The 20,576-nt window shown below is 46.0% G+C and overlaps 2 protein-coding genes across 8 annotated transcripts in view; one reads left to right on the plus strand and one right to left on the minus strand.

Annotated features, from left to right (window-relative positions):
* LOC131210461 (TLD domain-containing protein 2) overlaps positions 1 to 9,633 on the plus strand; it is a 39,922-nt gene extending 30,289 nt beyond the window's left edge. For 2 of the 5 annotated variants that reach the window (XM_058203719.1, XM_058203718.1), the window contains 4 exons: positions 5,658 to 5,779; positions 5,851 to 6,010; positions 6,082 to 6,251; positions 6,729 to 9,586. In XM_058203719.1, coding sequence (XP_058059702.1) covers positions 5,658 to 5,779; positions 5,851 to 6,010; positions 6,082 to 6,251; positions 6,729 to 6,864 — 588 coding nt within the window. In that variant the 3' untranslated portion in view covers positions 6,865 to 9,586. Of the gene's footprint in view, positions 1 to 2,623; positions 3,192 to 5,657; positions 5,780 to 5,850; positions 6,011 to 6,081; positions 6,252 to 6,728 lie in introns of those variants that run through there. The other 3 variants (XM_058203720.1, XM_058203716.1, XM_058203717.1) reach the window with 3 other exon arrangements.
* A 4,051-nt stretch (positions 9,634 to 13,684) lies between these two features.
* On the minus strand, positions 13,685 to 19,470 carry LOC131212613 (zinc finger protein 883-like). Of its 3 annotated transcripts, XM_058206545.1 has the most exons (4): positions 19,341 to 19,470; positions 16,631 to 16,721; positions 15,838 to 16,556; positions 13,685 to 15,591 (listed from the first exon to the last, which is right to left on the minus strand). In XM_058206545.1, the coding sequence occupies exons 1-4, from the start codon at positions 19,379 to 19,381 to the stop codon at positions 14,466 to 14,468; spliced, it is 1,977 nt and encodes a 658-aa protein (XP_058062528.1). In that variant the 5' UTR covers positions 19,382 to 19,470; the 3' UTR covers positions 13,685 to 14,465. The 3 variants fall into 3 exon arrangements, with proteins under 3 accessions (XP_058062528.1, XP_058062526.1, XP_058062527.1); XM_058206543.1 differs by having other exon boundaries at positions 13,685 to 16,556; XM_058206544.1 differs by having other exon boundaries at positions 13,685 to 16,556; positions 16,631 to 16,736; positions 19,341 to 19,372.
* Between the last annotated feature and the right edge of the window lie 1,106 nt (positions 19,471 to 20,576).

The raw sequence follows: 20,576 nt of genomic DNA on the forward strand, positions 1-20,576 counted from the left end.
TTCTGCAGAGCACGGAATTTTCCACGCTCTATCGCGATTTGCATGCCAACGCGCCGCCGCCACCGCACCCCGTTGCCAACATGATTGCATAACGACTCCGGGTGAACGGACTGCCTTGGAATCAACGGATAGAGGGCAACGGCAACGAGTGCCGTTGCAGCACTAAAACTGTCAACTGCTTTTCCGGCTCGAGGTCCACCGACGGTGCCGGAACCTCCTCCCAGGCCCAACGCGGCGGGGTGAGACAGATGATCAATTAATTCTAATGACCGATCGCCCGAGATGGTCAAGATTTGAGATTTATGGTTGAAGTGTCCCCGATCGCACCGATGTTTGGTACTTCACCGATTGGAGAACATGCTGTGACACTTTGAGAGCCCCCCATAAGAACGTCGGCTACTGCGCGATCCAATTAACGAAGACACTCATTATCGAGTTACCGACCGATCGTTGTTGAACAAATTATGCTTTCGCTAAATCGCGGCTCCCCACGACGCGGTATGAGGTGTTTTTGGGAAGACCTCAGGAGCAGGTTCTTGTCCTTGAAGGGAGGATCTCGAACCGGTTAACAGTAACAATAATCCAAACAGTGTCGAGTCAGCCCTTCTTTGTAAGGAAGTATCGGTTGCTGTCGGCATTCTATGGTCCGATCCGAACTCGTTCTGCGTTTGAACGCCTTTTTTAATATAATCTCTATTTTAAGGAACATGTGCACAAATTTGAACCGCACTGAGAGCGATGGCCAATTTTCGTCGACCGATGACTACCGAAGGATAATGTGAGAGTTTTTGCGAAAAAAGCCAGAAACCTAACTGTATCATGCTCTGCACTGTTTCACCGTCAGGAAACTGTTCTGAGCCTAGACAAACCGGTAAATCACAAGCTCAAGCTCCTCGTGCGTTGTACATCAAGGCCGTTAGAGAATGTGCCTGCTTCCTTCGAAGCCGTGTGTTGACAAAGTAGCGTCAGAGCACAGGCAGCCGAGACACCGATCCTATATCGATCGCAAGAAACAGCCAAATGATGAATGTATCACGATTTGCGTGTATTCGGAGCTAGTGCGTGTCTGGTGCTATGCGTCACGAGACGTGGAGATTTCGGCTCAGATCGTTAGCCGAGCCACTGACTCACGTCACGTTAGCGCAGAAAGCGCAGTTTTCCCATCCACACCACAGTGATTCTATTGTTTACCGCTGCTGCCACTTCATTAGCTGTCCAGCGAGGACAGCGTTTGTGCTGGCTGACTGACTGCCGTCATGCGTAGATTGGTTCTAGTTTCTAGTTCGCCAGAGACAACAATCATCGGCGTGTGCATCATCACGCCAAGTTCCTGCAGAGTTAAATCACTCGCCGCTCAACCCGCGGGGGGAGTCCACACGTCGTATAACCGGCCGAAAGGGGTTAATTGTTGTGCAACTGACGCAATTCCCGACACGTAATCGAGAATTCCCGAACCGTGACCCGCCCCGGGGCCCCCATTGTGATGTCACTGGCGTCATTTATAGTCTGATCGATATAGCATTCTTCGCGTAACAGAGTGGACACTGCCGGATTTTTCTGGACAATTAATTTCAATTAAAGTTAACCTCGATGCGGAAGTCGTCGATTGAATTGTTTCACTACGTCCAAACAATCACAAGCCAGCTTTTTCTTTGCTGCTTCTCTGGTTTGACTTGGCCGTAGTGCGCTCGGTAGTAGCGCCCCTGTAGTAGAACCGGTTGCCAGGCCGGACTGGGCTAGGGGCGGACGCACGCGAGTGGACATCACGTCGCGTCCGGGTCGTGACTTCCTAAATCAAACGCTGTGAAGATCGCATCCAAATTTGCGCAATACACAGCGAATCGCACAGAGCGGCCCCGGCCGGATAGGAAGTGAAACCACAGCAGCACCCGGAGCGCCGCACGCTATGTCAATGCCAAAGCTCTATGTGTCCCCCAGTTGATACCCATACACACCTGCTTGCCTCGGAACTGCACGGTAGCCGGGTTGTTTGCCGTTTCTGTTCTCACATCGTGTCACATCTAAAGTGAGTTGATCTGCTGCCGCCTGCGGGGTCCGTTCAAAGGGGGGTGGATAAGCTCTGTGGAAGATGGCTAGCTGTTGTGGCGCGAGTAGCTGCCGAATTGTTTGCAGGGACCCAATTCTATAAGAACCTTTGAAGTAGAGACTGAAAGGACGTAGGACGCTTAAACTTGTTTGTAGGTTATGGGCGCAAATTTTCAACCTTCAAAACCTGCTTTCTTGCTACGCACTTTCTGGTCGATGACTGCTGACTGGTTGCTATAGCTACCACCAGCTCCCTACATCTTCAATAACAAAGGAGCAAGGCTCTGCAGCAGAGGACCTACTATACCCTACCGCTCTATTAGGAGGGAAGTAACGAGCGGGGTGGACCCAAGTAGACCGGTGGTAGTGGTGTGTGCAAATTGCACGAATGCTCGCACAAACTCGGTGTATGCGCAAACAGACATCAAGTAGATTCAAACCGGGACCGTGGACGGAGTAGCAGGGCGAGAGGTGAACTGTAAACGCGAGCAACACAAAGCATTTACGCGCGCGCGTACCCTCGCGTCCGGGGTTAGTTCTACGCGATACTTCTACCGGAGTGGAAGTGTATCGGTCCACCGGAAACTCCCCGACGCCAGAAGTGGCGCTGCGAATTATAGTTTTCTCGACCGCACGTGATGTGAGGTGTATCGCAAGTGTGAATTGAAGACCACAACAGAAAGCAACCCGCGACGACAGCAGAAGGGAAAAGTGCGCTTCAGAAAACCAAAGTTTTGGGGGCCAAAGCCTCAACGCATCGAAGGGGCAACCTTCCCAGGAGAGAGGGACTGTTGGTATCGGGTGTGGAACGTGCCCCCCCCTCTAAAAGTGGTCATTAACTTTTTTTGCCTCCAGTGCCACACACCTTGCGATCTGGAGGAGTTGTGCGTAAACAGTAATTAAACGGACGATCATCTGCGTTGCGCCAAGTGTTGTGCTTTCGCACGGTTCAGGATCGCCCGATTCCTTCGCCCGGATAAGGTGTAAACCCGCGGCCAAACAACACGTTTGTTATCGGAGGTCGTGTTGTGCCCCACAATCGGGACGCGTCGTCGGACAAAGTGCCTTGCCCTAACGTTCGTCTTCAGCAGCAGATATTCATCATCATGTGTGAACTGCTCAATCTGGCGCCGTACGGGGAAAAGGTGCGAATGAGGGTGTTTCCCGAAATGTCATCCTACAATGGTCGTGATCATCTCAAATCTAATTCAAATCAATTCTTTACCAGCAATTTTTAACCATGAAGCATACCGTTACCGTTTGGAACGGTGTGAACCGTTACGGTTGCGAAAAGGTTGGGCCATTCTTTTTTGACAGGAGCTACTTCATGATAGGTTCATGTGCCCATTTTAATTTTATGGAGTTAAGCGCCAGCAACTTTTATATACGGCTATCTTAACTTGTAATCCATGTAGTAACTGCGAAAGTGCCCAACGATATTCCAACTGAACTGTAGAACCTTCCACACCGAGATCCCACCGGCGTGTATCTCGGATCATAATAACCCGCAGTCAGTGATAAGCTAAACGATTTCCCTTCAATTCTGCTGTCCCTGAATGAGCAAAACCCTCGACCCTCTCGAACCCACCGACATTGTTCGCCATGATAATCATAGCTTGGTTGGGGGTTGGTGTGTGCGGTGGCATTGAGATCTGCTCTCCGCCGTTGTTTTGTGTGCTGATTTTGCATACATTTTTCTGCCTCAATCAAAAACCGCCCCACAGAACCGCGGCAGCATTAATTGTATTGTTCCAGATGAATCTGCATCGGCTCACGGGCGCGCCCGGTGCATTGTTGGGGTGGGCAGGGAGACGGAGCACCGCAGTTCGCGGCAGACGAATGGTTCTGATGAGCTCCGGCAAGTTCGAGTGCAAACCGGACGGGGCGGCAAATTGTCGCTGAAAATGGAACAATCTAGGCCTATTTGGTGTGCGATGATGCGCGCAACCATGGAGGGCAATCAGTGGGGCGCAAGCTACGACCATCCCAACCACCACCATCCAATGGGTGGATCCGCGATCTGGACTTTTCGATTCGAAGGCCACCCCCCCGCTTGCTAATTATAATCGCTTGGTTTCAGCAATCCTTTTTCGAATACGGACAAGCAAATGTATTTATAGAAAGCGATCATTTATGTAGGTGATGGACATGTTTGGGTGTTCCGGCAGCACATCAAATCGGTTGTCGGGTGAAACGGGGGGAATTGTTATTGTTTCTGACCGAGCAGCAACGTGCACATGGTGATCCGGTCCGCATCACGTTTTGCTATCAGCTCGGCTCTGGGATGTACGCGTAGTTCGTCATCACCTCATGGTGCTTGTACGCATCCAACTTACGCACCGTGTTTCAATACCCAGAAAACCAGAGAGCGCGAGAGAGAAAGATACGATCGAGTATGACGATGCGCCACTGCGTACATGCGATATTCTCACGATCCTTCCGCGTAGCTACCTGATTCATGAGGCGGGCGCGATCGCCCGATTTGCTAGATGTCGTCAAGACATCGTCAAAGGTACGGGGTTTGTGCCGTTTGTAGAATGCATTCCTCCCCAGGTCAGGCTTACGATAAGGCGACCGCGTGAGGTAACATCCAGCGCTATCGGGCACACGACGATCTCCAGCGGCATTCTTGTTGAAGAGTGCGCCAAAACTCTCATCCAGTTTATCGCGAAATTTCTCCAACTGTCCGGCACTTGGGACGCGTGATGTGGTGGCCGTCTGCCACCAGACCGACCTCGATAAAGGACAACCGGCTCAACGTTGACAAGCGGTGGCTTACTGTCATGATTTATAGTAATAGTCGGTTCCCGACTGCCTCCGGTAGTAACTGCCCCACGGCACTCTGACTGGGATGGAACGACGTCGATCACGAGCTGTTTTTTTTTTGCTGGTTGGGTCCGGTGAAGAATGTGCTAAAAATTTCCACCAGTTTTTGGAAACACCTATTTTTAGTCCCGCGCTCAGTGGGACATAAAACTGCCACGGGCGTGCGCGAGGTCGTGATGGGATCAAGATAAGAACCGCGGCGAATAAGTCTAGACCCACAAGCGTTACAGGGGTGGTGCCGTAGCAATTATTGATCTGTATTTTGAGTTTCTTTTTATATTAGAAAAATGGTTGTCTATACCTTGTCTTTGGTTCTTATTTGTACCTAACAGTACTCTAGCAAGCACACAAATCTATATCGATAGTGAGAATCGTATAAATAATCGTATTCTAGTCACAGACTGTTGTATGATTTGTGTCGTTTAGATCGTGTTTTTACTGTAGTGAAACGAACATGTTTTGTATTAGTGTTCGCCCCTGCCCCGAAGGGCTGCTACCGAATTGCCTGTTGTGTCCCTCCTAGTGCCTCTAGTGTTGTCTTTTCGTAGTTCAATACAGCATCCTCCCAAGCATCATCTCCTACCCACCGCCACCATCACCTTCAGCCAAATCTAGTACAGTAACAAACCAACAACTACTAAACTGAACCCATACACCCCACCTATCCGTAGTGCGCCTCTAGAGAGGTTCTAGAATGTCTAGTATCCGATTGCCGTTGTTATTGCCACGTTGGGCGAAGAATCTAATTGACCGTTCGACCGTTTTCCTAATCGTTCCCCCCGCAGGTCCTGTCTATGAGCACAGATGACTACCGGAAAGCGACACTCTTTGCGTCCGGCTCGTTCGATCAGGAGTTCCAAATTCCGGACCTAGTGGGACAAACAGAAATCCTCAGTGAAGAGCACAGGTAGGGGCAGCGTTAATCTCAGCTCAGCTAGAGTTCAGCAGCGCCAATCATGAATTTGTTTCGATTTTTAGAGAAAAACTGTGCGCCCACCTGCCGGCCCGTGCGGAGGGCTACTCTTGGTCGCTAGTGTTCAGCACGTCCCTGCACGGCTTCTCGCTGAACTCGCTCTACCGAAAGATGCATAAGCTGGAGAGCCCGATCCTGATCGTGATAGAAGACACCGACCATAATGTAAATCAACCAGAGTCGCACCAACAGAGAGCCCCTTAACTGAGCGTTTTATTGCTCGCTTTTGCCCACAGGTATTTGGAGCGCTTACATCCTGCTCACTGCACGTGTCGGACCACTTCTACGGAACCGGCGAATCGCTGCTCTACAAATTCAATCCCCACTTCAAGGTGTTCCACTGGAGCGGAGAGAATCTGTACTTCATCAAGGGCAACCCCGAAAGTTTGGCGATCGGTGCGGGAGAGTAAGTATTCGTAGTTGCACTTCCAACCGCGAGCCGCTTTCCTCCCTGCAAATTGGTTGCGCAAAATCACCACTTTTGCGACGCCATTAGTCGGTGATGATGTCGGCAGGCAACAACAAAAAGCGCGTGCTCCCGTTCTGTTGATGTTTTTGTTTGTCCCGACCGGAGCCGGGCGGAGCGAGAATCAGTGCGACGATCACACGAGATTTAGATCCGGTGAAGTCCGGGCATGTGACCGACCTTCCCATCACCGACGATAAGATGGCGATAAGACCGCCGGCGGGCGGCGAGCTTCTTGTTGCCAGTGTTTCGTCAGTGCTGTGAGGCAGCGGTTTTTGTGAATGATTTCACCACATGATTCATCCTCGCTGTAGGCCACATTAGCGGGGATGTAGCGCGCATTCTTTACCGATCTCTCATCATCATTTACTGTTAAAACGTAATTACTAATTTCATAATTTTCTCTTTCGCTCGCAGTGGAAAGTTCGGTCTCTGGCTGGACGGTGATCTGAACCAGGGTCGATCGCAGCACTGCAGCACATACTCGAACGAACCGCTAGCACCGCAGGAGGACTTTGTCATCAAAACGCTCGAATGTTGGGCCTTTGTCTAAGCAAACGCCGTCCGCACAGAACCCGTGCGTAAAGGTGTCTCTTCACCCGCCGCCCCCATTTAATTCGTCGCTATTCCCGGCCATCCAGCATCTGCCAACCACCCCCAGCATCACGCCAACGGGGCGAGCCAACAGCAGCGCGGGTGCAGGTTTACGGTTTGGGAGTGTGCTGGTGCGCGCGATCGGCGGTCATGAGTAATTGTGACAGAGGATCGTTTGACAGAGGATCAAAAATTAGCCATCGATCGCGGAGCTCGCGCGCAGTGGTGGTGACCGAACGCAAGGGCGCGTCAGACCGAAGAGTGTCTCACCACCGCGCATAGTTGTAGCGTAATTTAGATGAAACAAAAAAACAAAGCCGCGCTTTTGCGGCAATAGTTAAACAAATACCCGGTAGCGATTATTTGTGTTTGTGTGTGTAAAGGGTGCGCTGGAACGCCCAGAAATGCCCCCAAACCGTGGGCCGCAAGTTGTAAAGGTTTATGCGGAGAGCAGCCGATCACAGGGGGATCAGAAAGGGTTGCAAGGAACAGAAACCCTTGCATCAGGGAATCCAATCCAACGGGCCGAATCGAGGGACATGGGACATAAGAAATCACAAAACATTGTTGTTATAATGTATAAGAAGAGAGGGGCCAGACGGGACAAACGGAATGAAATTATGTAGACGCGAAAGGTGGCAGAAGCGGAGCTAAAACCCAAGAGTGTACCAGGGTGTCCCTGCCCTACAAAAAACCAAACGCGAAGAGTATATATATATATTTGAACAAGAAAATTGTAATCCAAGAGCATATGATATGTTGTTGTCGGAGCGCAGGACCGGCCGGACAAAGACAACCAGAGCCGGCAGTAGTACTACCCATACCTAAAATGCAACATTAATGCCGCGTGCGAGAGCTGTAAAACTTCGGGCAACACACTCTTTGGGGGGGGACACTGAATTGGCCAAATTGCGGTGTCCCCACACATAAGGCAGACAGAGAGAGAGAGAGAGAGAGCGCGTGAGAATCCTTTCTAGCGTAAATTGTAGGAAAAGCGATACGAATTGCTCGTTGTTGTGTTTTGTTGTTTCACTGTCGCCGTTATTTACCGCGTGGAAAGACCGCGCCCCTCTATCGATGCAAAAACCAAATCCTCAAACGCAAAATCGAACTCTGGCACACAGCAAGCAGATAAAAATGTATGTAAGCGGCAAAAGAAAAGTACTGGCGCGCACCTCGAAGAATATGAGCCTCTCTATTTGTTCAACCGCCTCTGGTAAGGATACGCGTGAAACAAAGATAAACAATACACCACACACGACGGGGCTCTTCGGGGCTGTGTCACGGTAAAGGCAAATCCAGTTCACCCAATTCGTCACCGCAAATACAAAGCAGCAGCAGCGCCGTAGAGGAACGAAAACGCTCTAAAACATATTTATACTGTGTTACGTGTAGCAACTTAATCGAACGATAGAGGAAGAAAAAAATAACACACATTATGCATTAAACGGAACAATTAAAGCGACCATTTTGACTGTCAACACCGCCAGGCGAAGCGAAAAGCGCGCAGGATCTGCGTTGCTCTGTAGAGCAAGTGGAAAAGTAGGCTGCGAAAGAAACCTTTCCCGGGTTGAGTTTGATGGCTTTCACTCTGAGCGCGAGTCTTGCAGTTTTTAACCCCGTCTGTCGTCCGCTTGCTTTGATACCCTTCCGTTCCGTACATCTGTCAACTTTTGCCACACAACAAACGACCAGGTGGCTCCGGTCAAACATATTATTTTAGTGCAATTTATCGTAAATTGTAACATAATTAGTTCAATATTATTTTGTATTGTATTTTTTTTTATTTTGCTCTTGTTGGGTGCTATTTTACACGCACACTTTTTTACGTACGAAGTCAAACACACTGTTGAACTGAATTTGTCACCTTGTGATTACATTGGTTCTTCCCCCTGTCCCCCTGTCGAAGAAAGCTATTTCGGAATCGGTCCTTTTTGGGGGCGGCGCGGAACCAGTGCCGCACAGCAGCAAACCTACACAAATGTGGTCCCCTCCCCGCGCACGATAACATTTTTTTTTAATTTATTGAACACAAGCATTGTTTCATGTTTGCCTTTTTGTTCTTTTTAAGCTGTAGTTTTAGGTACCATTTGTCAGCGATCCGCTGTGGTGTTCGCCTCGATTGAACCGTATTTGTGGGCAACCATTCGCACTAACCCAATGCAATGGCGGAAGGAAAGGGAATTTAGAAGACAGGCGAACAATATCGAACCCGTGCGCCGACCACCACCACAAACGATTACACACTGTTGTATACTGATAGTGGAAATGATGCTAGTTTTCTATACGATTGTGGTAAAATCTCTAGAGAGAGAGAGAGAGAACGGTCCGCGAGAGTAACGCGGATAAGTAACAAAAAAAAGTAAACAAAATAGAAACTTGATTTTTTTAAATATGAACAATACAATAAAATAAAAACAACAACAACATAAAACACACTGACCACGGTCGTTTTGTACACACTACAGGTATTTTTCCATTTTTTGTTTTTGCGAACAGGTTTTTGTTTGAAACACCAATTATCCCCTTTCTGTTACGTTTTCGTTGTTTTTTCTGTTCCGTTTTCAGCGTTATGATTGATGAACATCATTATCGAATGTCGGTGTTCTTTATTTCATCTTTTGGTTTTTCAAGAAGCAACATTGATCACTACGCATTCGACTTCTTCTGCTGCCGTTGCCGTGGTGCCGCGAAAAAAACTCGGAACAGTAAAAATTAAAACACTGGCTGTCCAACTGAGATATGAAAAACTCATACTGCGCCGTGGGAGAAAGAAATAAAATAATGTTACATACGATTACCGGATTGCATTATACTCATCAAATGTTAGTAGAGCGTTTCCTAAAGTCAAAAAGTATCAGCGAACTATAGAATAATTGGTAACAGATTAGCATGGAATGAGCAGATTGATGCAAGAGTATAAAAACCTAAAATGATCCCATTTAGTAAAGTTTGTAAAATTTTTAGACAAATTTATCCAACACCCCCGGAGCCGGCCGGTGATCGAGGGGGCTGCCTCAGGGCGCAGGAAGGAAGAAGAAGCAAAGCCTATCGCGTCCGCGCGCTGGTCGGTGGTGTGTCGCATTATGAAAAGCCTAACGATGAGCTCGAAATTCTCGTACACATTTATACACACTAATAACTCGACACGGAACCACAAACATGCTCTAGGAACACGGGTGCTTTAAACGAATGTACTTCGGAAGAACAACGCCCCGCGTGCGACGGGTTTCTGCGCGACGGATCGGCTTCAACACAGGAAATCTAAACATCAAACTAAACTTAACTAACTCTCGTTGACAAATATGGCAGGCAGACCCCCTAACCACGGACAGACGGACACGTCGAACAACTTTGCGATGTTGTGCCCAATGTTTCCAGCGACGGAAGGTTTTAATGAGGTGTGTGTCGAGCGATCCTTTAAATTTTTATTAAATGTAAACCACTTTTGTAACACCTCTCTAAGAGCCTCCGCCGCCATTGTCGTCCCTCAGCCGATCGCGACCAAGACAGCACCAAGAACCAATCCCCCGCCCCGGCCGGGACGACCGGAACCGCTGCGTATCGCTCCTCTGAACAGGCTGCTGTCCGGCTGCGTGAGATAAACTTTTTAGAACGATTCTATTTTCGATCATTTAGTGACCTCAAACGAGGAAGCTAAAGTTTTCACCCTAAACAACCAAAAACACTGAAAGATCGATTACATTCCCGCAGCCCGTCACGGAAAACCGGTACTGGAGAGAGCAGAAAGGGAGCTGCCTTTGCTGCGCCATTTGGAGTGGAGCTATTTCCTTGTTGGTTTAGTTTTGTACCTTGTGCTCGTGGTGCTATTGCTCGTACCGTAAAAAGGCACCACTCACATGCACACGTATACTTGCAAACGCATCAGGGATTACCGAACAGCTCACATTGGAAGTGGAAAAGCGATCGCAAAATTGATACCCAAGGTACGCTAGAGTCGGCCCGCGCATACATTACCTACGCCAGTATGATAACCGACCGCGACGCAAAATATGGCGCGCACATATCGGCGAACCGCGTGGAGCGCCTCAGCATATGCAGCATAGTGACCACCACCATATTATCTCTGCTTATGAGACAGTAGCAAACCAAACAACGCGAATAGTGCGGGGCAACGTGCTCTAGTAATTGTAGCTTACGCATGTGTACGAAATATTTATCGAAAAGCGCATTCTATTATACCAGGAACAACACTAGGATCGTGTATGGGTGTGTACTCGGTGAGTACCGAACTCAACACGCTATTACTAAAATTGCACCACAAAAAGAAGTCAAACAAGCCAGATTATAACAAACGACAAAAAGTGCTATATTTCGAGTAACAAGTAAAAACCAACAGCAAAGGTAGAGAAAGTAATAAAAAAAACATATTAACCCATTATTTCCCAGTGTGTGCGCGAACGTGGCCAACCCGCGGGCAAACCGAAGTGTGTGGCCGGAGTGCGCCGAGATGGGGCGCGGAAAAGAACGCTGAACTTCTGTCAATTACAAACGTAGAGACTGGAATAATGTTATTAAAAAAGGGGAAGTTGTTGTAACCCAAACAGAGAAAAAAGAAACAAATCCTTGCATAAAGTAGACAATTCACAAGAATGAAAAATACTGCGCTCTCGCTTCAAAGGGGGCACACGACAAGAAACGAACTTCGGCGAAATGAATTCACACAATTGAAAATGTCAACAACAAACGCGTTGTTGGGCGTCGAATTTGAAGGAAACTGACAAACCAAACCAAAACGAGCTCAGTGTAAAAGACGGAAAGAGGATCCCTTGCCAGGGGCACGCGTACAAGCTGGTTGCTATGTTTATTAAAAAGTCCGTTACCGATCTTTGACGTTTTGTCGTTTTACCACCATAACGTTTTTTTTTGCTGCGACTACAAACCCGTTTTTGCATCATTCGCACATGCGAAATCATGTCTCTCTGCTTGCCCGTCTCTATCACGTAACCACGTACACTCGATACGATAAAACATAATTGACGCATCCGTCAACTGGGATCACTTCACGCTTCATTAGCATTAGCACAAAAATGGGCCCGGGTGACCGAAATGGATCGCCGATGCTAGGAGGTGGCCTCCAGTTTGTTCGTTGTTGATTATTGATTAGCAAAATACTACGCGCTCTACCACGTGGCAAGAGAATCCGGCGCAATGGCGAACACCTGTGCGCGCTTTATGAGCCTCTATTAACCTAAACTGAACACACTGGCGAATCCGTTGTGCAACAGTATCGTAAATATCGCATATAGATTACGACGATTTGACAGACAACAAAACCACATTCAACCGATTACTCACACGACGTTGCTTAAGAAGGATCTCGGAAAGCGCTCTGGAACGATGCAACGGCAATTCCGTTTCGTGTGTACAGGAATACGTACGAGGAATGAATTTTCCCAACAAGCAACTACAAACGTTGTAAAAGGTAGAGAGAAGTTCGTTCGAGAGAAGCGCTTAGTGCATATATAAAAGTATATTTTTGAGCGATTTCTCGTGCCCAGAACCAGAACCCAACGGAAACCAGGACGAACAGAACACAAACGTGTGGCATCCGTTGCAAATGAATGAAGTTCGCTTCGCCCGTATTGTTCGCCTAGAGCTCATTGTGTATATTAGGTTTATGCTTTCCGAGAACGAGAACCCCTTTCACTGAGCGAAACACACGATCGGCGCCTGCTCTGACCAGGACCGAGGCCGGGGAGGATTCAGTTTAATATAGAAAAATAGTACACTTCATTAGCTTGGAATTCGGCATCCCGTTAGCGCCCACCTGGCGTCGGATACGGCCACGGGGAGTGTGCTGTGTGTATCTGTTAAACGTAGCGCACTTGCAAAAGTAGAACAATAAAAAATAATAGTGACAGAAGTGTATCGAAGCCAGAAAGTCCGCGAGACCGAGGAGGAAGATGGTAGACGCAAACGTTAATTAGCACGATCCGGATGTGCTGGAGAAGGGTGGATTAAATGAGGCCAGGCGAGGAGTTTGCCATGAGAAAGGAACAGAGAGAGCGAGAGAGAGAGAGAGAACGTTGAATCTATTGGAAATATATATAAATAAATATATATTTATATATACAAATATATATATGAATATATGAATACAAACCACATTTGCCGTTTCATTTCGGAAAAATATTGAGAAAAAGCAAACAAAATGCTTTTGCAGTTTGAGATATCATATCGTTTCTCGTACACGCTTAAAATGGATTCGGCGGTGGCTGTTACTTTTCTACTACTTAAATTTACTACAAACCAACATTTTAAACCATGCATTTCCATGAATTTACGCTACGCGGCGAATTTGATCGCGATGGAGACGCCAGGTCGTTGGTGCGCTGCGCACCGAACCTGGCGGAAAGAATCTGCTGCTCAAACGAACGACGACAAAATTTCGACATTTGCAACAGGGCAGAAGGATCCTGTTACTCTATAGTATATATAGGCATATATTATATAGTATATAATCTAAGACATAATCTATTGTATTGTACAGGGTGCGCTATGTAGCGTGCTTTTTACCATTTGGTTAGGAAAAAAATGGTTCAATGCTTTTCGATGCTTACACATTTATTTGAAAGGTTGATTCATCAGATTAATGTATAAAATACAACTTTGGTTGTAGAAAAATGGAAAAATATGGAGAACTTATTTCCAAAGTAGTAGGTCGCCAACTCAAGCAGTACGATATTTGTGAAGGTCATTTCATTTAAGTCCATTTCCACCTCGATGGCTATGTTAAAAAGAACAATTGTCGTTTATGGGGTTCGGAAAACCCACACGTTGTGCAAGAAAACTTATGCCGGCACGTATGCACGTTGTGCCGGTCACTTATGTAGTGCGGCGCTGCCCTGGCTCATCCATCCTGGGTGCGGTTTTGCCGTTTTCCTCTCCTTGGACACGCTCCCTGTCGACGTTACTTGCCCAGGACTATTTTCTCTGTTCCACAGAATGCTGGAGAGGAGAGAGGAGTTTCCTAACTCGAACCTAACTTGTAAGTTTTCCGGAACTCTAACCTTTGATTTTGTTGGAAATGGAATAGTAATCCGTGAATCAAACTGTAAGCGTGACATTGACGACAACACTCATCCTTGATTCCTACTGTCAAACTAAGTAACCTATGCGTGTACAATATATCATTCTTCTATTACCCCCGAACGAGTGTAGTTGTGTTTCTGCTTTATCTCCAACAGATTTTTACCTTCTGCCTGGCGCGTATGCATCCAAATAGAACCCCAAATATGCTGGTCCGCAGCCAACCGGAGGGACGCCGTGGACGCCCGAAGGCGAGATCTACTTTTGCCCTGGGCGCGACGGACTGGCGCGACGGAGGGAAGAAGAGTCATCTTGGGCCGTTGGTTTAAAGATTGCTTATTTTATTCAAAACCCAGTTTCTGAAGAAAATTAATTTTATTAGGCTGATCGTTGCAGATTGTGAACTTTTGCTAACTGCTATCGCAGAATTCATACATTTTAGTAGTCAAAGCTACAAAATTTAAACTTATAACAAAACTCGAATGAAAAACGAAGGAATCAATAAGGTTAATTCTTCTTGTGAGTTTTGGAGTGTACTGCTAGATTACTTGATGTAAGGAAGTCTTTATTACAGACTGTACACTTGTATGGCTTTTCACCAGTGTGAGTGCGGATATGAATCTTTAGGTTAGATAAGGATGCGGCCTTTGATGGACAATGAGGACACTGATACTGTTGGTCCTTATCGTGAATTTTCGAGTGTACTGTCAGCCTGCCTGATGAATAAAAGGCTTTCTCACAAACTGTACACTTGTATGGCTTAACGCCAGTGTGAGTGCGAATATGAATTTTTAGGTTAGATGGGTGTGCGAACATTGCTGGACAATGAGGACACTGTTTGTCCTTATTGTGAATTTTCGAGTGCGTTGACAGAAGGCCTGATGAATGGAAGGCTTTATCACAGACCGTACACTTGTATGGCTTTTCGCCGGTGTGAGTGCGGATATGAATCTTTAGGTAAGCTGAACTTGCGAACATTGATGCACAATGAGGACACTGATAATGTTGGTTAGTTGGATCCTTATTGTGAGTTTTCGAGTGTGCTGATAGATTGCTTGATGAATGGAAACTTTTATCACAGACTGTACACTGGTATGGCTTTTCGCCGGTGTGAGTGCGGAGATGAATCTTTAGTCTAGATAAGAGTGCGAACATTGCTGAACAAAGATGACACTGATAATGTTGGTCCTTATTGTGAATTTTCGAGTGTATTGCCAGATTGCCTTGTGAATGGAAGTCTTTATCACAGACTGTACACTTGTACGGCTTTTCGCCAGTGTGAGTGCGGACATGAATGTTTAGTTTATGTAAATTTGCGAACATTGATGAACAATGAGGACACTCATAACGTTGGTCGTGCGTTTTCGAATGATACAGCAGATTGCTTGATGAATGGAAGGCTTCGTCACAAACTTTACACACATAAGGCTTTTCGCCGGTATGAGTGCGGATATGAGTCTTCAGGTTAGCTGAGTGTACGAACATTGCTGAACAAAGATGACACTGATAATGTTGGTCCTTATTGTGAATTTTCGAGTGTGCTGATAGATTGCTTGGTGAATGGAAGGCTTTACCACAGACTGTACACTTGTATGGCTTTTCGCCAGTGTGAGTGCGTATGTGAATCCTTAGACTAGATAACTGTGCGAACCTTGATGCACAATGAGGACACTGATGATGTTGGTCCTTATTATGAAGTTTCGAGTGTGCTGCCAGAGCGTCTGTTGAATAGAAGGCTTTATCACAAACTGTACACTGGTATGGCCTTTCGCCAGTGTGAGTGCGGATATGAATCTTTAGTCTAGATGGGTTTGCGAACATGGATGAACAATGAGGACACTCATAACGTTGGTCCTTATTGTGCGTTTTCGAATGATACAGCAGATTGCATGATGAATGGAAGGCTTCGTCACAGACTTTACACTTGTATGGCTTTTCGCCGGTGTGAGTGCGGATGTGAATCTTTAGGCTAGCTGAGTGTGCGAACATTGATGTACAATAAGGACACTGTTTGTCCTTATTGTGAATTTTCGAGTGTGCTGACAGAAGAGCTGATGAACGGAAGGCTTTATCACAGACTGTACACTTGTATGGCTTTTCGCCAGTGTGAGTGCGTATGTGAATCTTTAACTTGCTTAAATTTGAATATGTTGCGACACAATAAGGACAGTGGAGCTTATGTTTTTTACGATGGCTTTTGAGGTCATCCTGCTTAAGACCAAGAACATCATTTGATGTTTGCAGCTGATGCTGCTCGACCTCTTCGTACTCTGATTTGATTGTAATTGTATTTTCCTCTGTCTCTGAGAAATCAGCAGGTTGGTTGTCACAACATTCATATGTCCAGTTCGCGTCATTAGCAGCATCCGGTATGACAACTTCAGTTTTCATTGATAATATTGTGCCAACCGTTTGTTCGGCAGCGTGTCCAAGATGGTCTTTACTGATGTCTGCCCCGCTCTTCGCTGTGTTTTGGATTTCGGTAAATCCATCGACCAATACAATGTTTTTATCATTGCATTGCATCAGATACGTCTTTTCCAAACGCGAATTGCACATCGTGCACAAATGCAATGGAGCTACAGGTAAGAGCTTAACCTGTAAAAATATGAGTCCCATAAAACAGTCTTTCTTGTCTCAGGGCGAGATGTCTGTTTTAACAATCGTCCTACCTGAACGCCGGTACATTTGGATTGTCCTGATTTGTCGCTCGATAGGGGTTTCAAAGCATCACAGGACGATGGTCGACATATTTTTGCGGTTCTGTAAAATGAGATACTGCTGTTGTTATTTGCACTACCTGATTGCTTAAAGCTGTACAGTGGAGACTTATAAAATCTAGGGAGAGGAAATAGAAGAGGGAAAGGAAAGCAAAACGAACAACAAAGTCGAGCGAGACCTCATTATGAGGTAGTTTACAACCCTTGGTAGGCGTCGAGGCTTAAGAGACATTGGATTGAAGGTTTAGACTTAGGGGATATTGAAGAAACGGAGACAACGGAGGAAGGAGTCCGAGTACCCAAAAAGCGTTCGGCGACAGGGAACAAGGAAACAGTAATGGAGGCACAGGGAGCGCGAAGAGGGCAAAATAGTCAATGACACCCAGCAGCAGCGCATCGATGAACATTTTTTGGGCAACGCACCGTCTATCCGCTAAGGACAGGACCTTCAATTGACAACAGCGGATCGGCTAAAGAGGAAGATCAGAGTGCCTATACCCTAGCTGCGGACAGAATACCATACGGGTGAAGCTCCTCTGCACCTATTGCAACACATTGGTAAGCCCTTTGCTTAGATTTGGTTTGGATTGAAATAAATCGTGTCAGTTACTTCTATGCCGGCAGCTGAACCGACAAAAAGCTTTTTTTGTGATTTATGGCTGACTATTCTGCTGATATAACGTAATAATATACTCGGCGGACGTGGCCGCGGGCCACATGCGGCCCGTTGGCAGCGTGTTTGAGACCTCTGGATCAAGTAGTTAGGGATAGGGAAGAAGGATCTGGAAAAGGAAATGACAAACCATTTCTCAGGCGAAAGAAAAAGATGGTCAGAGGAGCACCGGAGACAGAAGGCGTCGAGCGCATTCTGGAGAGACAAAGAGTCATCGGTGTAGAGCAGATAACCAGAGGAAAGGAGGATAGAAGTAATCTATATATATAAAAGAAAGTCAGCCATGTTGTTCGTCCAAACACCCATAACTCAAGAACGGCAGAACCGATTTGGCTGAAAATTGGTAAGGAGGTAGCTTAAAACACAAGGAAGGCTTTAAGATACTTTTTACATTCCGTCACAATGAATGTGCACAATGATTTTTCTTCACACTGAGACGAGACAGACAGAGTGCGCAACAGCAAACCACTGTTGGCTTCTCTTTCTCGCTAATGCAGCGTCTCCTCCTCCGAAGTGAAAATAGGACCCCCACCCCTTTCCCACGGACGCGAGCTTTCATTCCCTTCTCGAGAGCCAGACAGACCAGACAGAGAGCGTCACTACGAGCAAAGGTTGAGCGAGTCTTCAGCGAGTCTCTCTCTTTCGTATGTTCTCGCGAGTCTCTTTCTTGCGATTAGTTTGGCGATTTGACAGTCTCTTTCGCGTATATAGCTTGAAAATCGGAGAATTAGTATGAAAATCGGAGAATTAGTATGAAAATCGGAGAATTGGGACGAAAATCGGAGAATTAGGACGGAAAAAAACAAAAACAAAAACATAAACAAAAAACAGATAACAATAACAACAACAATAATAATAACAATAACAACTTCAACTTTCCAAAAAAACTTCCAACTTCCAACTTTTTATGTGCACAGTTGATTTCTTCGTGTGCACATTTAAACTCGCTCGCGAAATTTTTGATTGTGACTTAGCTGTCATTTTTATAACTGTCAAAATGTATTGAAACAATCCGCGTTCATAGCGTAGTTCGTAATACCGGACAGTGAATAAAAAAGCATCTTACACCTCCTTGAGAATACCGCGACCAAGCCGGTCGAATCTTTCCCGACAAAGCCGTAGTGCAAGAGGGATGCGAAACATCGCGAATGCAATGACTGAAGAAGAAAATACAATTGCCCGCGAAACGGCTCGGTTGGCAACGCGAAATCGGCGAGCAAAAAAATAGAAATCAACAAGTAGATAATTTTCGACAAGAAACTGATTTGAATGTCCACTCAGCGGTTGTACCCGCAGAAGAAGCTGATTTGTATCGAGCAGCGTTTCGATACGATTGCATCGCTAAGTACAGCGAGCATAACAGGATCCCGATGATCCCAACCGATATGCCGTTCGAGTTTAAAAAACTTCAACTTCCGATCCGTCTTGCATTCGCAATGGCCATTAACAAATCACAAGGTATCGGGTATCGGGAATCGAACCCATGGCCAGCGCTACCAACTGCTCTATCACCGGTGCCCCATTACCTTCGGAGCGGAACAAAGTTCGCTGGGTCTGATAGTCATTAACAAAGGGGATAAACAAAAGAGGAGAAAGAACACTACCTTGCGGGACTCTCGATGCAGTCAAAGTCATTGGAGAGAATAGACCCAAGGCGGACACGACAGGAACGCTTAGAAAGGAACGACTCAATCCATTCGAGCAAAGCAAGAGCGACACCGAGCTTCCCTAGCTTTGCAAGAAGGCACGCGATTACAGGTGGCTCTGAAATCCGTGTATATGGCATCCATCTGGCCCCGCGATCCAGCTCAGCAACCGTGCAAGAAACGAATTCCAACAGGTTGGTCACTGTAGATCTTTTAGGCACGAAGCCGTGCCTAAGACTTGCTGCAGAACAACCCAACAAAATGGTTGGCAAACAAACGTTTGTTGAATGGCAGCGCCCTGTTTCCTGGTACCCTGTTTAATATGCATCAAACCCCAACTTACCGAACACCATCTTCTCCCTTATGGAATGTCGAAGCTTCCATTTTTACTGCAATCGTCTTTGCAAGCGATTTTATTAATACGTCCACTTTGCACTTGTTGATGAAACAAATTCTACTCCACAGAATTCTGCCTTTTTTGACAATCGGTCGATTTTTGACAGCTTCCGGGGGCCAAGTTCGCGCACTTGTGAGTGAGCCAGTTACAGGGTGCAAAAACCAGGTACAGGGTGTAACAAGTTTGTGTGAATTTAATAACGATTTCGAATAATGATAAATAATTGTCAAATTGAGGTTGAAAAATTACTTTATTCAATCCACAACATGTGTTAATAGTATATTTAGGGATCATTGATACAAAAAAAACTTTCACCCAGCCCTCAGATATTGTTAACATACTCCAAGGTTTATGAATAGCCAGGACCGGTCTGGACAACGATGTTAACCTTGTACCATCACTGATTTTGATTTAAATCCATTTATTAAAGGCAAGTCGTCGTAATCTACAATGCCTGTTGTTCCATCGATGTTTCAAAAACAATGGAACAGTTTTTCTAATGAACAATCATTCGATAATCAGCTAAATAAAAATTAATAAATACAATGAATATATTCTGAATATATTTTATATATATTTATAACCAATTTCGGATGATAAACAACTGGAACGGCTACTTACCGTGTGCAGATTGGCGCGCGAAAAACGAAAAGAAACTACTTTTTAACAGTTTTAAATAGATCATGTTTGTTTTCCGGGTTTTGTTCATCTCTCTCGTATCGCTTTTGCATTTAGCCGGAGACTTTTTCGTGTATTTGCTTTACGTGAAAAGAACGGATTATGAATGATTTTCTGCTCGACGAGTTGGTTTGGTTGATGTGAGTGAACTAATTTCGATGGTTTGTGTTGTGTGGCTAATCTGTTTATAATCAGTAAGAGGCCCTTCTTTTGCAACCCTTGGAGGCATTATCATGGCGTGGCGTGGCGCTACAGATAAAATGTGTCTGCGGTTTTTTTTGCGAATTTCTACTGGCATAACTGCTTTTGTGAGCTAACATTCTCGGGTGCCAGGTGGTTCTATTTATTCGTAGGGTGTGTGCTCAGTTTGCCATCTGTCTCATGTCCAGGAACGGTGTTTTTTTTTCATTGTTAATTACTATCGGTTTCTTGCCAGCGTTCTGGCTCACGGTTAATTAGAGAGCGTAAGGAATGGTTAGATGATAAAGTTGTTTGCTTGTCGAT

Source organism: Anopheles bellator, chromosome 2 (genome assembly GCF_943735745.2).
Source record: "Anopheles bellator chromosome 2, idAnoBellAS_SP24_06.2, whole genome shotgun sequence".
Lineage (NCBI taxonomy): Eukaryota > Metazoa > Arthropoda > Insecta > Diptera > Culicidae > Anopheles > Anopheles bellator.

Coding starts and splice junctions, on each gene's coding strand:
- LOC131212613 (XM_058206543.1), bottom strand. CDS start 19,381: ATGGAAGCTTCGACATTCCATAAGGGAGAAGATGGTGTTCG. Junction 16,722..19,340: donor AAGGGAGAAGATGGTGTTCG/GTAAGTTGGGGT, acceptor CTCATTTTACAG/AACCGCAAAAATATGTCGAC. Junction 16,557..16,630: donor CCAAATGTACCGGCGTTCAG/GTAGGACGATTG, acceptor ATATTTTTACAG/GTTAAGCTCTTACCTGTAGC.